This window comes from Sorex fumeus, unplaced genomic scaffold, assembly GCF_029834395.1.
Source record: "Sorex fumeus unplaced genomic scaffold, SorFum_2.1 ptg000047l, whole genome shotgun sequence".
Lineage (NCBI taxonomy): Eukaryota > Metazoa > Chordata > Mammalia > Eulipotyphla > Soricidae > Sorex > Sorex fumeus.
In genome coordinates this window covers 50818528-50835249 of record NW_026606104.1, presented here as the reverse complement: position 1 = coordinate 50835249, position 16722 = coordinate 50818528, and the positions used below count along the sequence as shown (strand labels likewise).

Here is a 16722-nt window from a genome sequence, read left to right as displayed (position 1 = left end):
TGTGTTATTTGTGTGTGTGTGTATCTATAGTGTGACTATGTACTTTTTGCCATAAAAAACACATGGGATAAACACAGTGACAGGGAGATAATGAGAAAAAGGGAAGGGGATAGAGAGGAAGAGAGAAGTGGGTGAAATAGAGGGAAAGGATGAAGGACAGAGACAGAAACAGACAGTCAGACACACACACACACATACACACACACACACACACACACACACACACAGATCTGAGAGACTTCTCCCCTAGTGGCATTTAAGGAAAGGAGTTTTCTCAGATGATGGATGCATCTGTGTACATAGTGGGATGGTTGATTTAATGACCTCACTTGCCCCTGGCATCAATCCATGATAGATGGGTTGCCCTAAACTCCCCAGGGTCTATGTTCTTTCATGGGCAGAGAGCTGGAAGAAACATTCAGAATGGAATTAGGACTAAAATTTTCTGCAGAAGCAAGTGAATTGCAGAGTTGTGTTGAAGATACAGTTGCAACTATTTTCTATTTCACTGAATTGTGGATGTATGACACAAATCATGGACTAGTTCAGCTATTTTTTTGTCCCCCTTTTATCTTCCTCTCTTTCCTTCTGGTTGCTGTTGACATTTCAGTTGTGGTGTTGGCAAGTTTTTTGTTGTGTTCAATGGGAATTGCACTCTTCAGTTGTAGGTGCTGTGGGTCACAAATGTCAGTGAAGCCAAGGTAGAATTCAGTGCATGGAATTTGCAGCGATGAAAGGATCTCATTCCTGCAAGGCAGACAGTTGCTTTACCACTGTCCTGTCATCTGGACCCAGCATGTCAGCCTTTTCCCTGAAAGATTACAAGGTATAAAGGGGGTAGTTATACTTTTTTCTGCTAAAAAATTTAGTGATATTGAGCATTGTAAATCATTTCAATAGAGATGTGTGTAAATTTAAAAGTGAAAGTTTTCCTTTCAAATCATTCTTAGCAAAGTGGTAGCTGCATATAGTGGTAGCTGCATATTGAGGTTGGAACATCTATAAAGAGATCGCCTTTCCTCCATATTCAGATATTCCTTTTCATTTATTTATTGATGCTCAGATATTACTCCTGAGTTTACACAGGAACCACTCCTTGTGGGGCTTAGGGTACCATATCGAGTGCTAGGGATTGAATCCCGGTCAGTCATGTGAAAGACAAGCACCCTGCTTGCTGTACTATCACTTCAGCCCCCAGAAACTTTTTTTAAAGGCATATTACAAGAATGTATTTTAATTTTTACTTAATACATCTTTCCCACAAGAAGTATTAAGTATACTTACATTTTTCAGTTAGATTTATTTTTATTCTATTTTAAATAATATTGCACGGCATTAATGAATGTGAATGTATATCTCATTTTCTTTGGACATTCAGTTGGTCTCCCACCGTTTTTTGTTATTGCTGGTCTGTAAAGACTGTACTCACACACAAATATTTGGGTGTTTATATATATACATATATTTGCTTAGGGCACCTTAAAAAAATCAAGGACATTTAATCCTTACAATTATCCTCTGTGAAATAATCATAACTTATCATTACTAGAAATTTGTGATTTTTTCTTTTTCTCTTATTTCTTTTTTCTTGCTGACTATCCAGGAATTCACACGTGCAAGGTATATATCGCTGAGTCATATACCCAGACTATGCTCTTTACTTTTTCACATTTCCCTAAGTCCCAGCAAGGTTGGAGATGTCTTTGTGTTCACTGGCTATTTGTACTGCTTTGTGAATTGTATGTTACTACCCTCTTGCTGTTTAAAAATATTATTTGGCCTAATTTTGCTTGCTTTGTTTTGGTTTGGGAGCCTCACCGGGTGGGGAACCTTGGTGTTCTAGCATGGAACCTGGGCCACCTGCAACGGAAGCATGAACTCCAGTCCATCGAGATATATCCCTCTCCTTGGTGTTGTCTCTTGATTCGTGGATATGCCTTTTAAGTAACCGATATTCACTATTTCACATATTAAAAAATTCTGTTTATGTTTCTCTTCGGGCATTCACACTTTCACATAGCCGAGCTGGCTCGTCTTTTCCTATGTAATTTCTGGATTCCTTATCATTCTGAGAAATACATGATTCTTTCAAATATTAAAGTTTCCTTCTGCAATTCATTTGTCTTCATGCTTGGGTCTTTAACGCAAACCACATTCTGCTCCGTTGGAACGCGTTAATGAGAGGTCCTTAGAAATGACTTTTTCTACTATCTGGCTTCCGTTAAATAACGCCTCGGATCCTGTTCCGAGGCATTATTTAACCGAAAAACGAAGGCGATGGCCGCGTAGAGACACACGCCTTTTGGGCACCTTTAGCACAGAGCGCGTGAGTCAGCTTTGCGCGAGCTTGACACACGCGGTCTCACATCCGAGAGGCCGGGCGCTAGACCCGGAAATGGCTCGCGGAGTCTCCGCGCTACCCGACGCCCGGCGCCACGCCCACTCCCGACCTCTCGCGACAGTTGCGCGTCATTCGAGCGCGCCGGCGTCGCGGGGCGTCGCGCGGCCTGCGTCGCTCGCCCGGTCGCTCCGCCGTGCTGTCTCACCGGTGCGGCCGAGAAGCCGCGGCCAGTTTCGCTTTTCCTCCGACTTGCAGGCTCCGGGCCTCCCGCCGCCATGGAGTACCTCATCGGCATCCAGGGCCTCGACTTTGTGCTTGTCGCCTCCGACCGGGTGGCCGCGAGCAATATTGTCCAGATGAAGGACGGTGAGAGGAAGCCGGGGAGGCCCGGCCGGGCCTAGGCGCGGGGCGGCCCGGAGGGAGTTGGGGCGCGTGGGGAGGACCAGGGAGTTCCGCAGGGGCCCCCCTCTGCCCGAAGCGGGCTCAGGCCCCAAGCCCGGGGCCCCACAGGCGGGCCAGTTTAAGGCCTCGACGCTGCCTGCTGCCCCGGCGCACGTCGAGGCGAGAGTGGGCTCAAGAAATGCAGCTTTTTAAATGTTGGAGCCCGCCGGGCACCGGGTGTCCTGCCCCCCCCTCCCCCCGCCTACTGCCCCCGCCCCAAGCTCTGCCACGATTCCTCTTATCGCTGCTAAGAGGCTATTGCAGTTGCTTTCCGGAAAGCATCTAGGGAGCTAGCAAGCTGGCCTTTCCTCTGCCTGTATCTTCCCATCATTGCGCCGACCCCCTTTACTGGTCCCCAAATTTTCCTTGTATTTTAAATAGTGATAGTTGACCGGAGGTTTCCCCCCTTCCCCTCTCTCTTCTTCCCCTCCCTCCCCCCATCGTGTAACTTGGAAGAAGTTATTTTGCAGTGCGCAGATGTCCGCATCTGTCCGGCCAGATTAGTAATAACTGCCTCGTGCAGTTTTTGGATGAAAAAGTTCGGCGCAGATGTGTTTTAACTTCCCATCTTTGGTCTCTGACTACAGCGCTGTGCTGTCTCCCTAGAGGCAGTACTCAAAAAATGTATTTTTCAAAGATTTTGATTGTTCCAGGATTGTGTTTTTGCATCCAAGATTGTGTTTTTGCAATAGACCACAGACATGTTAACATCGACAAGTATATATTTTGGTCTGATTGTTCTAATGTTCATTTGACAAGTAGGTTTTGAACACCGATGTATACCTCTTACAATGCTCGGTGCTTAAGGAATGCAAATTGGGTGATGTAGACCTTAACCTGAGGACTGGAGGAACAGTACAGCGGGTAGGGCACTTGCCCTGAGTGCTGCTGACCTGGGTGGTCCCCCAGTACTGACAGAAGTCCCTGAGTGTAGAGCCAGGAGTAACTCCTGAGCATTGCGGAATGTGGCCTAGTCCACCCTCCCAAAAAAAAAAATTGTGAGAAGAGACTCAGATATGTGTACAAATACTTAAAACAAGAGCTAGAAAACAACGCTGCATATGAAAAGTACAACGAAATTTTCCACATGATGTACAGAGAGTAAGAAACTTTTTAAGTATTTGAGAAGAAAAATGTTTTTAATTATAGAATTAGGGAAAGCTTCCAGGGTACACCTTGAGTTTGAGGAAGGAAAGATTATTAAATTGGGTATTTCCTGGTATATAAGAATAAAGGGGTTTGGGGCCCAATAATACAGATCCTAGGGTGCTTCCCTTTTGCATAACCAACCTGGATTTGATCCTGGGCACCCCATATCTTCCCCTAGTTCTGCCAGAGTGAGCCCTGAGCATAGAGCCAGGAGTCACTCTGAGCACTGCTGGGTGAGGACCCAAAACAAAAAGGGTAAACTGTTTCATTAATGCTTTTGGTTTCTGTCATTATTTGGGGAGATGAAAAAAAATCTGAGTCTTTACTTGGGGTCTGTTTTTCTGAAGAAGAAAATTATGAAACTGGTTTTGTTACATATCTGTGATATAAATTGTTCCTCAAATCAGATTGCTTTTCTGAAATCCTATTAGTTTGTTAAAGTTCAGATTGCAAATCATGCTTTCCAAAGAAACTCATTTGTTCTGAAAGTTATTATCCATTATTTTTAAGACTTTGACATGCATGTGGTTTTAGCATAAAGTACTATATAAGTAAACCATTCACAAAGTCACTACCTTTACAGACTTTTGTTTCATCACAATAATGTATGTTAAATCACTTAAAAAGAAAATAGAATGTGCTTTAAGCCTACTTATGTCCACAGTATTCTGCACTTGATCTTAGCCAAAAGGCCGAGAAGCCATATGTCCACAGTATTCTGGATGCCACATACAAGGTATTCACAGAGAAGTCTAAGACCTTAAGAAGGTAGGACTAGAGAGGTATAGGGATTTAGGCATTTGCCTTGTACCCTTCCAACCCCAAGCACCACACTTGCTGAATTCCAGCAGCATATTTCCCTGCACACTGCCAGAAGTCACTCCTGAGCACAGCCAGGAAAAATCCAGGATGTGGGGGGTGGGGAGAGGGGAGAGAAGGTAGAGGCCAGAAAGATAGCACAGGGGCCAGAGTGATAATAAAGTGGGTAGGGTGTTTATTTTGCTCACTGCTGACCTGGGTTTGATCCTTGGCAACCCATATGGTCCCCTGAGCCCCTCCAGGATTGATTACTAGGCTAGAGCCAGAAGTAAGCCCTGGGCAACAAAAACAAAACCAGAAGGATAGTATAGGGGTCTCTGTGTTTCCCTTGCATGCAGCTATTCCTGTTAATCCCCAGCACCACATGGTCTACCAAGCATTGCTGGTAAAGACAATATCACAGCCAGAAGTAGCCTCTGAGCCCTGACAGGTGTGACTCAGATGTCCCCCCTGTCCCCCAGGTAATAAATACAGGAAGATAAAAAAATAGTATACAGAGTCAGATAGTACAGTGGATAAAACTGGGTAAGACACTTACTGTGCATGCAGCTGACCCATGTTCAGTCCCCAGCACTGCATATAGTTCCTTGAGCTCCTCTACCAGGATGCATCAGGAGTGACCCTGAATCATTAATAAGCCCTGAACATGGTAGGGAGAAAAAAACAAAACAAAACTTGTGCTATATAATAGGAAAGAAGTTAGACTGTATGTAGGAATATTATGCAGCTGTAAGATAAGATGAAATCTTGCAAATTGCTGCAATGTAGATGAAGACAGTATCTTGTTAAGTAAGTCAGAGGCAGAAGGACAAACAGGATGATCTCACTGTTCTGTGGCAGAGAAACAAAAAGGAATAGATAGTAACCAGCAATGATAAACCTCTGGGTATGTATTCATTTTATGTCTCTCATTTCTTGGTTTTTACAGAATTGCTCTTTGGGCTGGAGTTATAGTTTCATATACAGATCCTCTGCGTTTTGCATGGCCCTGGATTTAATCTCTGTTGGCATGGCTTTCCCTGTTCAATCCCAGAACCACTTTAGTTGGTGTGATTGTCATCAGCACTTCAGAAACCACAACAAAAGGAATTGGGGAAATAGAGAGCTGGAGTATATGCATGTATGAGGTTCAAGTTTGACCCCTAGAACCACATAACTAACACAACTAGGGGTAGCCTGTCTGAGCACTGCTGAGGAGGCTTGGCCCACCAAAGTATTGGTTGTAACTTATGGAGTACTCCAGTCCACATAGAATGGTCTCTTTTTTCTGAATCTTATAGCATGTATAATCTGAATTACATTATCTAACACTGCATAATAATACTATACGTAGTATTTCTTTTCCTACCTATGAGTTTTGAGAGTATTTCTGTTCTACACATTTTGAAATTGGAGCTTGGGGAAGGCAAATTACTTGCCCAAATTCAGAATTCTAAACCTAAATAATAAGCAGTGTCTGTTGGGTTCTAGTCAGTTGATTTTCCACAGGGTTATACGCTAATGTTTATTTTAGGTCTTGTAAGTGTTTTTCAAGAATAAAAATTTATTTAGAGCTATGTAGCCTATTTCCTGTACAACTCAGAGCTGTTAGCATCTGTCACTTCAGTTTAGGTTCTTTTGTTTGGTTGGTTTGGTTTGGGGGCCACACCCAGCAATGTTCAGGAGTTACTCCTGGCTCTGTGCTCAGGGATCACTTCTGGCAGGATTTGGGGGACCATTTGGATACCAGGGATCAAACCCTGGTCAGTGGCATGCAAGGCAAGTGCCCTCCCTGCTGTACTAATTAATGCTTTGGCCCCATGTCACTGTCAATTTTTTATCCTCCTTCAATTCTCACTGGACAAAAAGTGATACTATTTAGAAAAAACTTTTGCTTTCATTCATTTATTTAATTTTTGGGCCACACTGGCTCAGTTTTTTAAGGATCACTCCTCGAGGTGCTGAGGGTCCACATGCAGTCCTGGGGATTGAACCTGGCCCAGCCGCGTGCAACGCCTTACCCACTGTACTATTTTTCTGGCTCAGCTATGTTTTTTATTATGTTCACAGTATAATAGTGTAACACAGCTAGACTTTCAAACTGTCTTCTAAATGTGATGTGATTCTTTGACAAGCTCTCTCCCTCCAATAAGCTTCCCCTACTCCATTTAAAAAATAATGCAAATTAATATTTTGAACAAACAGTTCGTACTAAGTATTAACGTTTTAGGAAATACCAATGAGCAAAAAGAATAAGATAATAATTCCTCGTACTCTTGCCATATATGACTGTGGCATCTAATCTCTTCTTGGTTCTTTTTAGCCTAATTTATAAAGTGGATTTCTTTTTATAAGCAAGTTTGCAAACTGACAGGTTCTAAATCTTCTGTAGCCTATAGCATAGCAAAGTGTGTGTTTGTATTTATTTAGGAGTTTCAGGGGATTTTGAGATTATTTATAGGAATATTTGTTTTTTTCCCCCAAATGTTTAAGAACCCATATTACTGGTATCAGTAACTCAAATACTTGAAAAGTATCTGACAGTAACATTTTATTCTTTAAATCCTATTAAGGGATTTAGCCGATTCAGTAGCTTTCAGATAGGAAACGTTTCTCCCAGGGAAGATTATTCAGCACTATTTGAAAAATGAAAAGTGAAAGTGAGAGTGAAAGGGAGATTTAGGCTTTATTGTGAAGGGACAGTTTAATTATAGATTTTTTTTCCTTAGGCCGTAATTGCTATCCATATATTTATCTTTCTAATCTGAATGAGTCTGCTTCAGCTAGATAAGATTAGAATGTTGGGGGGGGGGAGTGAGGCATTTTAATTTAATTTAACTTTATTAAATTCTACTTTTTACTCCGCCTAAGATCAGGGTTAAATTTAGGGCCTTACAGATAGGAGTGATGCAGTCTGCCACTGAGCCTCATCAGCAGCCTCTTGTGAGGGATGTGTGAGGGATATTTAGATTGGTTAGTAGTACAATTTTGGGGGGGGCCCCACCTGGCAGTGCTCATAGCTTAGTCCTAGCTTTGTGCTCAGGGATTACTTCTAGTGGAATCAGTCTGGGATCAGCTGCATGCAAGGCAAAGCATCTTAATCCCTTCCATTATTGTATTACTCTGGCCCCAGTTTAAAAATATTAAAACTTTTTGCTTGGACAGTAGTATAAATGTTTTCTTTGCTTTGGAAATGGAGTTGGTTTACTTTTTCTTGATTGGGGGGGCGGCATTCCCCCCCCCCCCCCGGGATGCTCAGAGGTTACAACTAACTATGCACTCAGAAATTATTCTTGGCAGTGCTTAGGGAACCATATGAAATGCTAGGGATCTGGGGCCAGAGCGATGGTACAGCAGGTAGGGTGTTTGGCTTGCATGCGGCCGACCTGGGTTCAATCCCTGGCATCCCAAATGGTCTCCCCAGTACCGCCAGGAGTAATTCCTGAGTGCAGAGCCTGAGCATTGCTGGGTGTGACCCAAAAGGCCAAAAAAAAAAATGCCAGGGATCCAACCCAGTTCCTGGCCAGACCCACTGTACTGTCACTCCAGCCCCTGGTTTACTTTTTAAGGTGATTCATATTCAGATGGGTTTTTTTTTCTTTCTTGGGGAAGACTTCTTAATTTTAATTGAAGCATTTTCATATATGTATGCTTGTATATAAAAGTAATAACTAACATATGTATTTGTAGATACTATGTAGACATTGATGATCTTGAGCTCAAAGTTAATGTACATTGCTTCAATTTCTTTTTATTTTTTTGCTATTCTGTTGCCTTTACATATTTTTAATTGCTTTTTATTTATTTTTTATTTTTTTGTTTGTTTGTTTCGGGGCTATATCTAACAGTGCTCAGTGCTTACTCCTGGCTCTTGTGTAGGGATCACTCCTGACAGGACTCAAGTCTATAATGAGTGCTGGGAATCGAACTAGGGTCAGCCATGTGTAAGGCTAGTGCCTTACCTGCTGTACTATCACTCTGGCCCCCTTATTTTTAATTGATGGCTTCCATATATATTCTAATGATATTAGCATTAATAAAATATTTCGAATGTAACATATATAATTGTAAGTTTTGGATAAGATAGCTTCTAACACTGTTTTCTCTTTGAGCAGATCATGACAAGATGTTTAAGATGAGTGAGAAAATTTTACTCCTGTGTGTTGGTGAGGCTGGAGACACTGTACAGTTTGCAGAATATATTCAGAAAAATGTGCAGCTTTATAAAATGAGAAATGGTAGGTAATAGAATACAGCTATGCTTAATGACGTGTCTTCTGGTTTTAAACAGAAAAGGAACACTCTCTGCTGGCACTTCTACACAAAAGCAGACTTGTGTGGTCATGTTTTTATTTGAATCTTCCTATTAGAAAACCAATCTAGACCTTCTGATTCTGAACGTTTTCTCCAAGAATTATAGAGCAGAAAAAGAAAAAAACCAAACTTTATCATTGATTCTTGGGAGGTAAAGCTAGCTTTTCTTGGAAATGGGCATGCTGATGTCACACTTTATTGGTTCTTTGTTTTTGATCCACACCTAGTAGTTCTTGGGGGCTGTGCTCAGATCAGTGCTTGGGAGATAATTCCAGCAGTGCTGGGGGAAGGAGGGATTATGCAGTGCCAGGGATTGAATCTGGTGCTCCTGTGCGCAGAGTGTTGGATATTTCTGAATATCTGCTAAAATACCTAAGTTAAATTTTATTTTTATTTTGGGGGACAGAGAGACAGTACAGTAGGTAAGGTGCTTGCCTTTCATGTGGCCAATCCTGGTTTGATCTTTGGCACCCCATGTGGTTGCCCAAGCACTGTCAGCAGTGATCTCTGAGCACTGAACCAGGAGTAAGCCCTGAGTACAGCTAGCTGTGGCCCCCCAAAAAAACAAAACAATATTTTATTTCTTTATATGACCAGCCACTATCACCATTTTAGGGGTTTTTTTGCTTGTTTTTGTTTTGGGGCCACACCCAGCAATTCTCAAGGCTATAATAACCTTTTTGAGGTCCTTATTTCCCTTATCTTCAAAATGAGATTGAATGGTAATGAATAATACTTACAGACTGATGCTTTTTAAGCTTGATGCCATGTAATTATAGCAAATTTACTGTGTCATAAAGGCTTCTGCCCTATCTCTGGATCTTTTCTAGGGTGGTAGTTAGATTATTTCCTTTTCTTTCTTCCTTTTTTCTTTTTTTTTTCAGTTTTTTTTTTTGTTTTTGTTTGTTTGGGGGCTGTACCTAGCTGTGCTCAGGGCTTACTCCTTCTCTGTGCTCAGGGTGGTGATCTTGTGAATCATATTTGATATCAGGGATCAGACCATGTCAGTTGTTTTCAAGTCAAGTGCTTTACCCACTATAGTATTTCTCCAGACTCTGTAGATAGAATTTTTGTGAGATATTTTGTGTATTCACAGTCACGATCATCCTGTTGTTCGTCGATTGCCTCGAGCAGGCCCCAGTAACGTCTCCTTCATCCTAGCCCTGAGATTTTTAAAAAGTGCCATATTCAAGGCTCTTTCAGGGTTAGGAGAATGAAACCCATCATTGTTACTGGTATTTGGCATATTGGGTACGCCACAGGGAGTTTGCCAGACTCTGCTGTGTGCGCAGGTTACATTCGGTAGCCTGCCGGTTTTGTGTACTCTCCAGGCCTAATTATACTTTTTTTCTTTTGCTTTTGTCTTTCTTTTTTGCCACACCAGTGGTATTTTGGGACTGCTCCCCATGATGTATTCGATATGCCAAAAAACAGTAACAACAAGTCTCACAATGGAGACGTTACTGGGCCCGCTCGAGCAAATCAATGAACAACGGGAGGACAGTGCTGCAGTGCTGCCTCTGTTTACTATCAGTCTATTCTCTGAAAATACTCATTATTTTTTCAAATGTTTGGTTAGTAGTGGAAACATTTTTTTCCTGTGGTTTGTCTTTGAAATCATATTTTATTTCTTAATAATGTTATCTTTGCATTTTGTTTTCTTTTTATTTTTTGATTTTTTGGTTTTGGTTTTGGGGCCACATTTGGCAGTTCTCAGAGATTACTTATGACTCTGTACTCAGGGATCATTCCTGACAGAGCTTGGGGTCCTTATGGTCGGCTGTGTGCAAGGCAAGTGCCCTAGTGCCATACTATCATTCCACCTCAATCTTGTTACCATTTTTAAAAGAATTACCTTATAAAGTAAGTTTATGAGGCCGTCCTAATTTCTAACCTCTCCTTGCAATGTTATTTTCAAAATAAACTGAAGAATAGTCATCTAGAAGATCTTATTTTTAAAAACCTGTTTTATTTTTACCCTTTTCTTTTTTGTGGAAAACCACAAGCTGTTAATGAATTGATTAAGCAAGACAGAATTTGTAGAAAGGCTGGAGAGACCTTGCAGGGGTTAAGGTGCTTGCCTTGCAATCAGCTGACTCTGGTTTAATCTCTGGCACTACATGGCTACCGAGAAACCACTAGGAGTGACCCCCTCAAACATCACTGCGTATTGCCTTTGAATCTGTTTTGTGGCAAGGAATTACTCTCAGTGTTAGTTTGCTGTATCACAGGTATTAAATGGGGAAAGAGAGATAGAAATGTGCCTCTTTGGGCTGGAGTGATAAAACAGTAGGTAGAGTGTTTGTCTTGCGTGTGGCTACCCTTTTTCAATTTCCCTGTACCCCATATGGTCCCCCAAGCACTGCCAGGTGTGACTCAAAAGGCAGAAGAAAAAGAAATGTGCCCCTTCTTGCAGGGTGTGGAGTGGGAGGGTGAGGGATTTATCTTACACTCAGCAGTATTCAGGGCTTACTCCCTGGCTCTGTGCTGAGAGATCATTCTTGATAGTGCTTGTGGGGCTATTTACCGTATCAGAGATCAGACCAGCATTACCTGCTTACCTACTGTCTCTCTAGCCCAGAAATGAGTTTTCTGTTCTCTGTGCTTTATATACTTAGTGCACAAAGAATGGATAGACTTCAAGAACTGGAGTAGTGGAATAATTGGATTCTGTTATTTCTTCTGCTTTACTTAAAATGTTTGTCTCTCTTATGCTAGGTTATGAGTTGTCGCCCACAGCAGCAGCTAATTTTACGCGTCGAAACTTAGCTGACTGTCTTCGGAGTCGGGTAAGTAATATCGCAGGTAGCTTTAGATAACAACAAAGAAAGTTTGAATTCTGGAAGTGGCTATGGTACTAGGGCGCATGCCTAGCATGTGGAGTCCGTGAGTTTGGTCCCTGGCATTGCATGCTCCCTAAGTTCTAGAGTGACTTAGTACTGCATCATTGTATCACCATGCACAGCCATGTCAAGTGTCTCCAAAAGAAACTCCAGGACCTCCTGAGCAATGCTTGGGAGATCAATAGGAGGAAAAAAGAACAGAAAAATAGCCTCTTTTCCTTTTGCAGTGTAATATTTTTGCCTCCCTACCCCCCTTCTAACCCTTTCTATTGTTGCTTAATCATTCTTCAATCTCTTTGGGATTGATTTTTCTTTACTACTGTGTGTTTTTAATTAAAGCCTAGAGGGAAAATGTTTATTTCCAGGAAATTTGGATTGAATACACCAATGTAAAGACATAAACAACCTTTGGGGGCCAGAGTGATAGTACAGCAGGTAGGGCGCTTGCTTTGCACACAGCCAACTTGGATTCAATCCCTGGCATCCCATATGATCCCCAAACCCCAGCATAAGGGATCCCTGAGTGCAGAGTCAGGAGTAAACCCTGAGTACAACCCAGAGTACAGTGTTGTCCAGAAACAAAACAAAACAAAAAAGCAAAATAAAGAGAACCTATGACCTTTAAACTTTTTTGTTTTTTGGCTTTTTGGGTCACACCCGCCGATGCGCAGGGGTAACTCCTGGCTTTGCACTCAGGAAACACTCCTGGCAGTGCTCGGGGGTGCCATATGGGGTGCTGGGAATCGAACCCAGGTCAGCCGCATGCAAGGCAAACGCTCTACCCTCTGTACTGTCGGTCCAGTCCCCTAAATTTTTCTTTCATTATAAGAAGCTGTATTTCTTAATTACATGATAAAAGATCCCTATATAAAAATACAAGCACAACTTTGAACATATAGTCTAGAATTCAGACTGAGATTAGTTTTCTGTTATCTTTTTGACTGTTCATGCCAAAGCACACAAAATTAATTCCTCATAACTTATTCTGGCTCTTTTGCCATTTTGATTCATTAACTATTATGATAAAGTATACAACATCAGGTTAAGGATTAAATGTATAAAGGATTGTGCAGGATGTACTAAGAAAGTTCATATGATTGCTAAAGGTATATGTATATTATTCCCCTCCCGTGGGGACTTTGTAATGGAGCTTTGCCATGTGACCTTACCCCCTGTGCCTGTTTACTCATCTGTGAAATCAAGATAACTTCCTAACCCCACAGGAGTGCTAGGAAAATGAATGCTTGTAAATCATAATATTTAACATTCATAGGACTTTTGCCCAAAGCATTTTGCTTAATAATTTAATCTACTCACTCTTCTACTGAGACATAAAGTAGTTAATTCTCTTCCACTAATATGGAGTGAAAGGCATAAAGTGCAAAGGGACTAGCTCCCGGTCACACAGCAGATCAGAGCTTCACTATGGCACCATAATCACTTGACTGTTCTGCCGTATGTTACCTCCTTGGTTTTCCAGTAGCACTTCTAGAACATTGGTGCTGTTCAGTTTTTACGATGATACTAGTTTAATTTGTACTTATGATGAATTACAGTAAATTGAAACAGGTTACTTTTTTTTTTTGCAGTGAGAGGTTTTTTAATTTATATAAATCTTCAAAACAATTTTGTTTTCTAGTAGGTAAAAGTACTTGACTGAGAACTTCTCACTACGTAGAACTCTTTTTCTTTAAAAACTAATTGTGGGAACCACACGCAGTGGTGGTGATGAGGTGAGCCTGAGGGTGGTAGGCAGGAATTGGAGGTGCTTACAGTGTCTGCATCACAGTAGCACTGTGTATGCTCTGATATTTTAGCTAATACCCATCCTCTGAATCCTTTTTATTTATTTCAAATAGGGACCTCCCCAGTGATGCTTGAGAGTCCAGGTGCCATTCCTGACAATACTCAGACCATCAGGTGGCCCTGCTGATTTCTGAAGGATCGCTACTTGGCCTGTGGTTTGTAGACTACCAGAGCTACAACCTCAGTGTACAGGGGTCCCCAGGGCAAGTGGGGTTACAGAGCAGTCATGCACTCCACTCCTTTGAATTTCTTTTTCTTTTTTATTCTTTTTCATTTCTTTTTTTCTTTTGGTTTTGGGGCCCCAGCAGGGAGGCTACTCCTGCTTGTGCTTTGGCGTCACTCATGGTGCTCAGGGGACCATATGTAGTACTAGGGATAGAACCTGGGTTAGCTGCATGCAAGAGAAGGGCCCTAACCCATGCACCTTTACTCTGACCCTGAATTTCTTTTTCTTAATGTTTGTTTTGAAGTAAGGATTTATGCAATATGCAGTGTCTTGAAATTAGAAATATTCACATACATAGATTTGGGTGAAAGGTCAGTCAGTGACTTGTTTTTGTGAGAGACAAAAGTAGATCAAATATTACCTTTCTGGAGCTGGTGTGATAGCTCCAAGAACTGGAACAAATGTGTTGCTTGCAGAAGCCCTGAGTTTGCTTTCATTTTGTTTTTGTTTGTTTTTGTTTAGTGGCCATATCTGGTGATGCTCAGAAGTTATTCTGGTTCTTCACTCAGCAATGACTCCTAGCAGTGCTCAGGGGACCATATGGGATGCTGGGGATCAAACTTGTGTTGGGTGCATGCAAGGCTATCATTCTAGACCCTGGGTTTGGTTGCTTAATCCCAACTCTTGAGTCCCTTGAGCACCGCCTGGAGGATTCCTAAACTGGAAAATAGCCTCAGAGCACTGTCAGGTGTGGTCCCAAAACAAAACAATACTAATTTTTTCTGGTACTGAGATGTTCCTGAAATTTATTTTGACTCGTCAGGTGAATCATGAATGGGAATTCCTGCTTGAGGCACAATAAACATTTTGCCATGTGTGCTGTCAACAGTAAGTGAATTAAGCTTCTTTTAGAATTAAGATTGGAGGTAGAAAAAAAAAGATTGGAGGTAGTCTTCATGCATATGCAGAAAATCTACTTAATATGTAGCAGAAGTGTTTGTTATCTTAATAAATATCTCTTGTAGTGACATGGAGCTCTAGTAAATATTGACGACCTCTGTCTTGCGCTTCTAGGTTCAGTAACTACCTCCCCTACTTTCCTGTCTGCAGTTGTTAGTTCTGTAATCTGAAATTTTATTTTAGTCATTTTATTCTGGGAAGAAAGATAATGATAGTTTTTAGTCTTCCGAGTTAAGTACAAAAGCATTAGATTTTAGTATATTCATATAACCACGCCAGTTGGCACCTAAGGCATATTTTGGGTCAGACATTGACTGTGCATAATTTTGTGTCTATAGTTAAGTGTTTGCTTTCCAGTTTGCTCTCTGTGTATGTGTTTGATTCTGTAAGTATTTGGGAGAATTTTTATTGCAGCATATATAGAGTTTATGAATCTTACATAAATGGCTAAGATTTATGGGTAAGATAAACGGGTCTTTAAGATGCAATCATTACTGTTATGCAGTCTCTGGAATTAGACTGCTTGGGTTTAAATATTTGCTTACTGATTTGCTGTCTTTGAACAAATATTAAGCTTAATTTCTCTTCTGGCAGAATAATAGTACTTCATAGAATTATAAAGATTAAATGAGGTGCTGGAGAGAAAGTACCACAGTAAAGCACTTGCTTTGTATGCAGCCAGCCGGGTTTGATCCCCAGCACCAGTTATGGTTCCTTCCATGCTCCCTTGAGCCTGACCATGGAATGCAGAGCCGAGAGTTAAGCTCTGAGCTCTAAGCACTGCCAGGTGTGGCCCAGAAACCAGAAAGAATTTAAAAATTTTTTTGAATGAGGTAATCATGTGAAGTTGTGATCACAGTAATGACACACATTAGTCATTTTTGTTTTATGTTGCTTATGCAGCTTGATTAAAGAAGTAATAGCTGTATGTTAGTCTCCTATGTTTTAGTTGAATTGACCTATTGCTAAAATGGGAATATAGACAATGACTGATACTGGTAGGAAAAACTAACATTCATAAGCTGTTTTGTGTTTATGCTAGATTGACACAGTTCAGTATGTTCTACAACCAGTGTGGCTATTTACATTTAAAATTATGAAAATTAAAATGTGAAATTATTTCTAGATAAAAAATAAGCTTGTTAATAACTAGTGCTAGAGAGAGCTCAGTGGACTGTGTGCAAGCATTGGATGCTAAAAGGAGTTGATTCTTCATTTATATTCGCTGCATTTCAAATATTCGATAACTTCATATGGCAAATGTTGTATTATATTTAGACATTTCAAATGTAGAACATTCACAACATCGTCAAAGGTTCTCTTGGAAACGAAACAATTTAAAAAAAACACAGGAATTGGAGAGGGATAGTACAGAGGTTATGGTGTGTGTCTTTCATCTGGCTGACCCTGGTTCGAATCCCTGGCACCACATGTAGTCCCTAATGCACTGCCAGGAGTCCATATTCACTTCTAAATACAGAACTAGGAATAACCTGCATGCTTCTTGGTTTAGCCCAAAACCAAAGTAAAAAAGTTCTCTTGGACATTGCTATTTTTTTTTTGTAGGAGTACTGCTATTTATTCAGCCACTGATTAGCTGATTGAATTGTGCATGAACTCCACCTTACTTTTTTTTTTCCATTTTTTATAATTTTATTTATTGAATCACCGTGAGAGCAGTTACAAAGCTTTTGGGTCTAAGTCTCAGTCATACAATGAAACACCCGTACCTTCACCAGTGCCCATTCTCCACCACCAAAAATCCCAGTATACCCCCATCCCACACCCTCCCCCTGCCTGTGGGGCAGATGATTTCCATATTACTCTCTACTTTGATCACATTCACTATTTCGACACCAGACCCACCATTATTTGAGATTTTACCCCAACACTCAGATCTGCTG

The 16722-nt window shown here is 41.2% G+C and overlaps 1 protein-coding gene across 1 annotated transcript in view; it reads left to right on the top strand.

Moving 5' to 3' along the window:
- Positions 1–2474: 2474 nt before the first annotated feature.
- Positions 2475–16722, top strand: part of PSMB2 (proteasome 20S subunit beta 2) — a 45997-nt gene continuing 31749 nt past the window's right edge. Inside the window, exons 1-3 of the mRNA XM_056123042.1 lie at positions 2475–2707; positions 8845–8967; positions 11762–11832. Coding sequence (XP_055979017.1) covers positions 2617–2707; positions 8845–8967; positions 11762–11832 — 285 coding nt within the window. The 5' untranslated portion in view covers positions 2475–2616. The remainder of the gene's footprint in view (positions 2708–8844; positions 8968–11761; positions 11833–16722) is intronic.